The sequence below is a fragment of the Asterias amurensis genome, chromosome 5, assembly GCF_032118995.1.
Source record: "Asterias amurensis chromosome 5, ASM3211899v1".
In the NCBI taxonomy this organism is placed as follows: Eukaryota; Metazoa; Echinodermata; class Asteroidea; order Forcipulatida; family Asteriidae; genus Asterias; species Asterias amurensis.
In genome coordinates, this window is record NC_092652.1 from 20287781 (window position 1) to 20299570 (window position 11790).

Genomic DNA, 11790 nt, shown 5'->3' on the forward strand with positions numbered 1-11790 from the left:
GGGCTGAACTTAGAGGACTTCTGCTTACTTACACGATAAGCAAGAAGAACTTTCGGGATGACCTTGTCCCAGTTACTTTTTTGGTCGGTATTCTTCAACAGCAAGTTACACAAGGTTTGGTTAAACCGATCAGTAAGCCCATATGTCTTGGGGTGGTATGCTGATGTTACTTCATGTTCAATCCCAAACTTATTAAAGACACTCTCATTTAACTCATCACAAAATTCTCTTCCCTGGTTTATAATGATTTTCGCAGGACAACCATGCCTACACACGATATATTCGTCAATGAAATCTGCAACTCTAAAAGCTTCCTTAGCAGGGATAGCCTTCGCCTCAGGCCACTTGGTTAGATACTCAGTTGCAACAATTATATAGCGATTTCCATCATCAGATTGCACTAACGGACCAATAAGGTCTATTCCAACCAAGTCCCACGCTTTGTTGCTGACAGGAATCGGAGTTAATATTGAAGCTCTTGGCTTCTTGAGGGAGTTTTCAGGCCTGGAGTTTTGCTGAAGGCATTCATCACAGTGTTTTATAACTTCCTGTACATCAGCGCGGATTCCAACCCAGTAGTACTTTTCGGCAATTTTGTAAACAGTTTTGTTGATTCCAAGGTGTGCTCCTCCGATTCCAGCATGCAAGTTCCGCAGTATGAGATTCTTCTCTTCGTCACCTCTCACGACCTGCAAGTAATCATACATGTGCATGAGTTACAATTATAAAATTTATAAAATGATTGATTTTTTGAACAAATCACTAGTGCCAACATTCAAATGAGTCAAAGAAACGTCATCCAACCTCGAAAGTTCAAAATAAAATTACTATCTGCTAGATTGAGTTTCATTCTGCTTTAGTCACTAGATGGATCACATGAGGTGGTTACTATTTGGGACTCTATGGTGTGCCAATATGGGGAAAAAATTAAAATATTTTAAGTGAAAATGACAACAATTTTTGTTATTTTATTAACTGCATACTGTTATAAATTCCAATAAGCGTAATACATATTAAGTCTTAAAGAGAAAATATCATAGATTGGTTACTTATCTCATGAAACCAAACATTACTGGTCTGGAATGGGGGGAAACGGATTGTTATGAAGTGTGTGTGCTTCAAGGGGGGGGGGGGGTGGAGTGTTTTACTTTCATGCCCTATGATTATGATATCTCGGGATTCTAATATAGTAGCCATAATGCCTTAGGACAAAAATGTAATTAAATTTGTTAAGTAGTAATTGAATAATATTTTTTGATTTATTTTGCACGCCATACTAGCTTCTGAATATTCAATAAAATACCAACCAATGAAAGGTATCATATTATGTCGTGCATTAGTTGCGATAACGTAACCCTCCTGCCGTCGGCAGGAGGGTTACGTTATCGCAACTAGTCGTGCATCATCATCATGCATGCATTTTAAGAACTGGGAAAAGTTTCCGTATGGCGCCACCACTTTTTCATTCGATATGAAATAATTTAGTATCTAATTTACCTCAATGAGATATCCTTTTTTGTAAAAATGAGTAAAAAAGTGGTGGCGCCATACGGAATGTTATCCAAAAATTGGAAAGATGATTTGAAAAAAATATATTTAGTTTTTGATTGTGAACAATTGGAAAAGTTTCCGTATGGCGCCACCACTTTTTCATTTGATATGAAATAATATAGGAACTTATTTACCTGATTGATATATCCCTATTTCTAAAAATGAGTGAAAAAGTGGTGGCGCCATGCGGAAAGTTATCCGAACATTTTTCCTGTTATCCTACTGAAAACACATGACACCAGGATACAAACAATGAATGACTTACCTGCCGGTGGCTGTAGTACAGTCGACCTGCCTCCATTCTAAATTTCTTTATCTTCCGCCGTATAACTCTTCGATCACTTCCACTGCTGTCACGCTCATAACGGCTAGCACTTGCTCCATCAGCTACTAAAAAACGGACAATATTGTCGTAAGCTTCAGGTTCCATTGTGATGACGATGGAACTAAAAATTAAATACAAATTACAACGTGAAGACCGTACACTTTTAGCGGTCCACCACTTTTTTAGCTAGCTTGTAAAAATATGGCGAACGTACTTTGTGTACCGTCGACCAATAGAGGGCGTTTAGCTTTACTGTAAGGACGGTTTTGCACGGGGCGGATACGATTGCATAGTGCAAATGTGTCCGGGTGTACACGATGGCATGATTCAAAGCCGTCTGGATTGCATAGAGGACATAATTGCATGTAACAACCTCTTATGTATTGCGTCCCGAACGTCGGCAGGTAGTGGGCAGGATCTCCAAGTTCAGTAGAAGACTGCTCTCTAATATTTAAAAACTATATTCACACAAAATCTGAGACCAAATTTCAAAGGTTATGTTGTTTCTTGGATTATAAAACAGTCGAACGGTTCCAAACCAAAGGTATTACTTTCCCTAACGGACATGAAATAGGGACCTTCTGGAATAAACACTACCCCCAAAAAAGTTCTTTTCAAAGGCAGGGTATACTTTGGGCAATGAATATCAGTATCCCATTAATTTGGACTTTGTGTATCCCAACATATCAATTAACAAACCAGATGAAAATTGGCTTAATTGGTCATTGAAGTTGCACACAATAAAAAACACATTTTAATATAGAGTTGTGTGGTTTCAGACGCCCTCCATAGAAAGGCTTCTTGCCTGAAACCTTCATCAGATTCAATTACTTCAAAGGGGCCGTTTCTATAAAGGTTTTAATCAGCATTGCTCCTTAAGTTATTACATTATGGTCGTGATTTTTTAGAGTAGTTACCAAAGATAACCTCACTTTAAAGGCACTGGACACCGTTGTTAATTACTCAAAATAATTGTTAGCATACAATCTTACTTGGTAACAAGTAGAGAGCTGTCAATAGTAAAACATTGTTAGACTGCTCCCTCTGAAGTAAGTTTTTGAGAAAGGGGCAATTCCTAGCCCCCCTCACTCAAACAATTAAAAACTTCAGGCCTGAAGCCTTTTGTTAGACATCCGAGATCACACTCAAAGTTTGTGTCACAATCAAAGTTTGTGCAACCAACAAGGGTGCTTTTCTTTCATTAATTCTCTTGCAACTTCGATGACCAATTGAGTCCAAATTTTTACAGCTGATTTGTTATTATATTGATGCACAATGTTGGGATACACCAAGTGAGAATAGGCCTACTGCATGGTCTTTGACACTTTACCAAAGGTGCCCAGTGTCTTTGAAAGAGAATGAGAAATAGAGGTGGGCAGGGCATGGGAAAGGGACGACAGTAGACACACACACTAACAATTTCACACAATATTTTTTACATTTTATAGCAAGCTCGTCACTTTATTAAAATAGACAATAGAATTAAGATCAAACACTACTTTTTTGTCCCCAATATTTATGTATATTTCATACCATACAGAAAGGCAAAAAAGCCTTAAGAACTATACATACATGTATTGTATACAGACCATCTAACATTAGCTGAAGGCCTAGATGTAAAAATTAACCATATACTGTCGACGCCTACAGTTATTTTTTTGTGGAAACAAAATGGGCTATTAAAGTATTTCCGACAATATTCAAATGAAATGGAATTGAAAAAAATAAAAAACAGCAAGGCTTTTTCAAGTATTACTGTTTGGCAGTCACTTTTGAGAAAAGTTGGCAGGTGTGAGGATGATCCACAAATGGGTACATCATTATCCTCATTTAGAGAGGTTCTCAAATCAGGGCCTAATTTCATAGCTGCTATAATAATAATAACAGCTAAGCAAATGTTAGCAGGATACCAGTCACAGATTGTGTACATGAGATTGTAGTTTGGCTGGTAACGTTATGCTGGTAAGCATAATTTTGGTTGTGCTAAGCTATTTTTTTTCTCGAAGAAAATTGGGCCCAAGGATAGATTAAAAACTCAGTGTTGACCTCTATAATGACCTTGTGAAATAATAATGAACACGCCTTTTTGAATTGTTTGAGTGTGTCCTCCACAAGCTTCTGTGAAGTTTTAAACCCACAAATCAAATGTTTAGACTTAAAAGATATTTCTCAAAAGTTCAAATTTATACGGGTTTTATTTTACAGTTTTGGTCGCCAGTCACGATGAAAGAAGATAATGAAGAAAACAACAACAAAAGTAACATTTATACTAAATAAACAAAAATAATAAGAACAAAACAATGAATTGAAAAGGAAAAGGACAAATTCTGCTATCTTCATAATAATTGTTTACATCCGTACAAATATTGTTTGCATCAATAATTTAAGCTCTGAAAAATCTCATTTTATCCTAAAAAATAGGAACTTTAATGCATCAATTTTTTATTCTTTTATTTTCAATAAATACAGCCAATATTCAAAGCTATTACTACTAAGACAACCAAAAAAGGCCAATTCATATCTCTTTACATTCATGACATTATAACTTCATAAATTTTTAAACAAGTAGACATAAGTATGTACAACTCTTCCTTGCAAACAAATACACGAAATGCCACGTTTATTTTGGTAACATTTCTAATAATTTTTTACAGCAGTGTGCATTTGCCCTGCTACCATTTTTTTTTGTATCAACAATACTCATCTACAGACTAACGATTCCTAAAAATGGATTCTATTTCAAAATAGTTTAAGGCATCTGACAATATGATTTAATCTGCATGCCCAACAATCTAGATTTCAGACTACTGAATCCTGTTTCCCTTTTTTCTCTCTTTTGTTTTGTTTTACTTGCACGGTAGTTTATCAAAACTAAATCACTATCTTTTTCTTCATAAGCTTTACCAGGGGACTGGTTTAATTAAAGAACAAGAATTTTTAAAAACAAACAAAAACAATTTGGAAATCAAACCATAAATCATACACTTCGCCTTGATTTAACTTAAAATTGCCATCAAAAACTTTGGCAAAAGTTAACTCTCCAAAACAAATTATAACAAAATCAAAAAAAGTAAATAAATATTTGTAAATAAAACCCACCACAATAACAACTCTCTACCTAACTTTCATTGAATAATTTACACGCAAGAGAATACTCCTCCATATTACTAATAATTTGCAATTATGAAACAATTATCACAAATAACAAATAAAAGAATTCTATAAAAAAAACTGTTGAAGAAAACAATTTTTGCTTGGGCATTTTGAGCAAATCGCAAAAGGCTTTATGAAGAATCATCACCTTAAAATCTCTTGGTTTCTGAATCAATTAAAAATCAATGATTCATTGAATAACGTCTGGGAAAGAACTGGTTTCTTTAAATAGGAAGAAAACAATGTAAAATAGCAAACATTACTTCATAGTAATATTTACACCTACCTATAAAGTAATAGTATTTTAAAGCAAAGACCGAAGAATAAAAGAAAACGAAAATATATCAGGGTGCCACTTTAATGACTGAAGAACCCCACAGAGAGAGACAAACAAATTAACATATTGACCTTTGGTTGACCTACGCTTGAATCTGCACATGAATATACTAGAATAAACTTAAAAATGAATACTTTTGAACAAATGAATTAACTATAAATAATGTAATGGAATACATGGCTTTTACTGTAAAATTGAAACCATATTGCAACTTGACAAATCATCATAATCTAAAATGGAGACCGAACCTGTGCTTACCATGATGGCTGACAAAACAACTTAGCATACTTTATGCGCTTAAGCAGCTTGATGCAATTGGATTCTGCTCGATGTTCAGCCATTTTGAACAGAGGTTACAATCCCATACTGTATCTTTTAAACCTCTGTTGTACATGATGGGCTTGTCGCTTCTTTTTAGACTATAATGATTTTCGACTCTTTGGACTCGCACAAAATAATTGTTGCAAATAAGCAATTATATCAAAAATAATGAAGGAAAACACTGAAAACATTTAAGATAATTAGCTACGATAATAACATTCACTTTATACGAAAGAATATTGGAGTAATCAGACAACATTATAGAATTATTTCTTAATAATAATACTAATAATATAAGAACAGAGATAGATAAATGAACTTTGGATTGGATTAAATATCGCTGACAGGCTGGTGAACAGAATGAAACAGAGTGGCGGAACAGACAAAACAGAATACTTTCATTCTGTAGCTTGCGTGTATCCCCCAGCCTTTTAGCTACCAGTGGATGGTAGCAAAGCTTGCCAGTAGTCTGGTGAACAGAATGACACAGAATGGTGGTCCAGACAGAACAGAAAGGCAATCTGTTTATTCTGTAGCTTGTATACCACTATCCCCATGCTTTTTTAGCTTCCAGTACCAGCCGATGATAGCAAAGCTGGGTGTAAAACCATTAGTCTGGTGGACAAAAAGACACAGAATAGTGGTCCTGACAGAACAGAAAAACAATCTTTCATTCTGTAGCTTGTGTACCACTTTTTTTCAAGCCTTATAGTTTCCACTACCAGCCAATGATAGCAAAGCTGGGCAAAAAACCATTATTCTGGTGAACAGAATGACACAGAATGGTGGTCCAGGCAGAACAGAAAGCAATACTTTCATTCTGCCGTTTAGCTACCAGCAGATAAAAGAAAAGCTGGGGCTTAAAACCATCAGTCTGGTGAACAGAATGACACAGACCGCTGGTCCAGACAGAACATAAAAGGCAATCTTTTCATTCTGTAGCTAGTGTACCGCTATCCCCCAGCCAATGGTAGCAAAGCTAGGCGTAAAAACAATCAGCCTGTTGTGAGTGGTGGAGACCACACCCAAACATAAAGGGTGTGGTATTTTAGAACACCTCCGGTGTGTTTACCAGTGAAGAGTGTGTACAAACTGATTATAGATCACTCTTGGTACACAGTCACAAAACAAAACCCATACTTCAGTGAGGAGTATAACCATAGCACACAAAGAAAAATGGCCGACGACAACGTGAATCAGAGTAATATTTTTTTCTATAGATACAGTTGGTGCAATAACAAAACAACACCCCAAACAACTTCAAAGTTTTGGTGTAAAGGATGACTGAATAGTCGTTCATAGTTTTCAAAATAAGATAAGAAAAAAAAACATGGTTGCTCAAATATTGGGATGGGAATAGTATATAAATGCTTTTATTACCAACTGACATTGCTAGTCATGAGAGTTTTTAAAGACCTATTACATTTTTGTTTCCCCCTTGCTCTACAAAATACTTAATTCACACACCGAGTTTACGCCAACATTAATTCAGCCTTGAAATTGCTCTTAACTCTGGGGATAAAATATCCCCACAAGTAAAAACAAAAAGCAAAGTCCTTAATAAATTCAAGACTAAAAGAAAAAAATAATGTATCAAAGGGAGAATCTAAGTTGAAAAACATGTGTAGTTTTCATAAACAATTGATGTTCGCCATGGTTTAAGGTACATCTGAAGCCTGTAACCGTTACTTACGACAAAGTAAGACGTTAGACAATTTGAATGACTGAAGAGAAAGACTTGGGTTAAAGGTGATTTTGTTTTTCATACAAGATATTTCAATATTGAACTGTATTATAGCAAGAGACCAGCCGGAGAGACGACTGTTATTTGAAATGTTACCAGAGTGTTTTTTTTTTTAAATAAAGATTTGACTCCCAACAGTTATTACTGCTACTACTACAAGGTCCCTTGTATTTTATACATTTTCTTCTTCATAAATAAGGCAAACATCATACACTCACAAGACACAGACTGAATATCAGTTGAATTTCCTCTGTGAAAATGCCAACTTTATTATATAGAACACATTTTGTTGTCTTTTTTATCTATTTATTTTTGTAAAAATGATGATTTCTTCACACACTTTGATACCTTACAAAGAATATACCCTGAATTGTTTCGCTTCATGATGAATAGAAGAAAACACAGCCTAGAAACAAAAATCCACCAACGAAACGACTGCTTTCATTCACCATTTGTTTCTTCTTCTCATTGAGAATGATCCTGATTGGCTCAGACCGGTAACGACCTAAACTAACATCCTATGATTGGTCAAACCTCGCTGAAAGTTCACCAATAGCAGGCTTTTTGCTTTATTTAGTTTTACATATTTTTAACATAAAGCCAAGTGCAATAGACCGTTTTGCCAAACACTTTTAAAATAAATGCGTGTGTAAATTTGATGCTCGCCGTTTTACATTTGTTATTTTTAAATTTCCAAGCAGAAAAACTTCATCTGATTTAAATACTTCATTAATGTACAACTTCATTCAAGGCCACCAAGTCTAAAGCTGGCACAGATATCAAGTTTTGGAATAACTCCCTAAAAATAACTAATCAAAATTCTGATTCCAGGAAGAGCATAAAAAAGTCAATGCCAATTTATGGCTCTATAAAGCACTCCTGTTAACTTCTGTTGAATGAAAGACCTTTTTTTTGTAACTTTTTTTTCTTAATTTTTTGGGGTTAAATTTTAACCTCAGCGTTTCAGAGAACTTCCTACCTGAGAAGGAAAAAAATGATCAAAGGATTCAATGATTTTCTGTACAAACTCCTACAAACATCTCTTCATCCAAAATACAAAATGTAAGCAAAATACACAAATAGTTTCATAAATTTGTCGTTTTTTCACACACGACAAACCAACTGACGTCTCCGTAAAACTTTCTCAAGGCAAATGCCTTCGGCATTGTTTTCACCCAGAACTAAATTGTGTAAAACATCACGGTACATCTTGTAATTACTCCTCATCTTATCTATTAGATTATATCCAACACCAATGATTATGATCATAACATGCCGACCGCTGTTTGTGTAATCTTCAAACTGCTTTGATCTTGTAACCCTGAAGAAAAAAAACTTTGCCGCCACCTGCGGCCAAAGTCACAGTATTGTAGAAGAAAACCCATTATAGCAAGCAGCTAAGAAAGCACAAGTGTAAAAAATACAACGATGGTGTCTTGATTGCAATAAGGAATCAGCTTTGTTTGTATAGAGTCTCTCCTTTTGGAGAAGAGTGGTGGTTCTGAGAAGAGCAGGAGTTGAATAAGCCTTTTTGAGATATGGCAGACACAATGCTTCAACACTATAAAAAGGTTTGAATACATTTTTCAGTGTACGCCCAAACCAAACAGTGCACTCCTAAAGTGTCCGCCATACCTCAAAAAGGCTAATTGGTCTGAACGCTTCGAGAATCACAATTTCTCCCGAAAAGAAAGATTTATTCAACATGCTATAGCTCATTTCTAACGAAACATTTGAGTGAATAAACCCTGACTTGAGACCAAGTACAAACAACGAAAGCAACCCTTTTGTGGCTGGTTATCGAGGTAGAAAAACTCTTTACAAAATACTTGCTTCTTTTAAACTCAGCGTTCCCATCCCACGGTTCAGGACACAGGGCCGCATCCATCATAATCATAATCATTGTCGTTCAAATAAAACAAGAATAAAAAACCCTTCTTTTTCTTTAAATATTATAATTGTACACCTCAAAAATATAAATTACTTAAATTTGTTTTGTTTTATCGAAATGAAGAAAAAACTGTTTCAACACCAGTTTGAAAGCCTCATATTCATGATCAAAAAAGCACTGGACTCAAAAAAGACACCAACCACTCTACACCTCAGCAAGGCGCAATTAAACCACCCCCTTCCTAAAATCCTGGCCAAAATGCTTTGGCCACCCATTCGCAACATGACTGTAAATATTCTTTCTCCGTCCCCCCGCTCAATGTTGATGGTAGCGCAGACCGCGCAAACAGAGCCAACATTAAAAGGGGGCATGGTGCGGGGGCCCAACGAGATATGGCCGGGATTGTAGCTCCTAGAGATTGACGTCATCATTCCCTCGCAATATGACGGCCGCCGTCAGGTTGACTTCTGAAAGGCTACAGTACTGTCTGTGGGGGCAATACCGGCGACAGTCGAGGAATGATCTCAAGACGTTTAGGCTGTGGAGATTGCAATGAGACGGAGACAAGATACAAATTAATTATTGGGTAAAGAAAAAAAGAGGCAAAAAAAAAATCAAAAATACATAAAGAAAAGAATCTGAGCTCAAATTTTTTTCATAAAGCTTGTAAGCACAAAACCTTACAAGCACAGAACAGAAACAGACTACCAGCTCAAATTAAATAAAGTTTGCATTGTTGTGGCTGGTGCCTGACTAAAATTTTGCTTAGCAAAGAAATTTCTCAATTAGTATTTTCTGCTCAGAAGCTTTATGAAATTGGGCCCTGGTGTTACAGATACCCTGTAAAACAGTGTATGCTGATGGTATGCTTGATGAAATTAGAAATCCAAACTGAGTAAAATATCCCAACATTTTAAAACAATTGGACTATCTTGATCTTCATGGATGGAAAGTCTTTCATGTAATGTGACCATGACAAAATAGTTAACACCAATGTGATTAGTCAAATCTGTTGATGAAATGAATGAAGTTCAAATGTGTTAAAGTATACAATGCATGAACCGTATTAGCCAAATAGAATCAGAAAATGATGATATTAGATGAGTATATAGTGTTCTAACACCAATGGTACAAAATTAGTTTCCCAAAAGCATTCCGGAAGGGGGGCAGTTACGATGAACAAGAAGATAATGGAAAAGATTGAAAGTTCAATTGGTAATGTTATGAAGAAAGCGCTTCTATTCAAATTGTCTCAAACATTTCTTCTTTGTCCCTGTACCATCCTTTGTATTTTCGTTTTCCAAAACACCTCTCACAGAATTGAACTCCCAGTGCACATACACCTATTGTTCTTGTTATGTTAAATAAGTTTTGTGGTTTGAACAAATATCTCTTGTTTTTGTTGTTTTTATTTTGTATTTCTTTTAAAGTCTGGATTCGTTGTAAAATTCAATTGAGAAATGCACAATTAATAAGGTATGATTAATATATTAAAAATTACAACCAATATGATACCAGCTCAGTGAGTCTGCGAGACACTATTTATTGTTAGTAGGCTGAGATAAAACAAGTGTGAAAATTCAGCTTTCCCCTCAAAGTGCTTTATATAAAGAGAAGGAGACAGCTCATTTTCACACTCGATGGTTTTCATGCATTCCAACAATTCAAACAAAACGTATACAAATTTAAGATACAATTCTAGGCATGGGATTCATGCAGAGAGGAAACAAACAAAATATTTTCTATCAAAATGCAAAAATTCAATCAACCAGGAATAGTTGTAGAAAAGTTCTGGTGGAGAAATCAGGAAAACAAAGCTGCCTTCTTGAGGTTATGAACTACACCTCATAAAGGGTTGATGTCAATTTATAACTGAGAGTGCTTTAACCCCTTCACGCACCATTTATTTTAGTGATAAATTGGTCATATTAATTGATTACTTGAACCCCCCAACAACATGTCACAATATCACCCTCAAGAGTCCTCTTTCCAATTCTGAGAGCTGTGTGGTGCTAGGATCTTTCTTTTTAGTTTAACAAAACAAAATTCTGAAGAGATTCAAAAGCAGCGCACAAAAGAGCTAAATACTAAGACGTTAAAACATTATTGACTTATTTGTGATGCAGGTTTGTATGTTCAGAGTTTATGGCAACTTCTGAAATGGTGTCTTTGGCTTTGGCTGTTGCTGGATCACCATGGCAACATGCATTGAAACATACGCTTCCCTTAGCAACACCCTCAGCACTAGCCACAGCCTTCAAGATTGTAATACTACCTGGACTCTGTCAACAACAGATGATATGACAGTTACTCTTGAAATGTTTACATTCCAGCCTCGATGCTTGTCATTTGAATTTGAAAAAGTATTTTTCTTTTATTGAAACACTGTTACTATTGACAGGGTTAGTTGCCGGTTTGACTGGCTTGCCTCCGACTATGATTAAGACATCAATTGAGGAGAAACGATC

The 11790-nt window shown here is 35.6% G+C and overlaps 1 protein-coding gene across 6 annotated transcripts in view; it reads right to left on the bottom strand.

Moving 5' to 3' along the window:
- Positions 1 to 3428: 3428 nt before the first annotated feature.
- Positions 3429 to 11790, bottom strand: part of LOC139937172 (protein couch potato-like) — a 107378-nt gene continuing 99016 nt past the window's right edge. For all 6 annotated transcript variants that reach the window (XM_071932218.1, XM_071932219.1, XM_071932220.1 and 3 more), the window contains one exon: positions 3429 to 9860. Coding sequence is in view for 1 of the 6 variants with exons in the window: in XM_071932225.1 (XP_071788326.1) it covers positions 9798 to 9860 (63 nt within the window). In the remaining 5 variants the exon portion in view is untranslated. The remainder of the gene's footprint in view (positions 9861 to 11790) is intronic.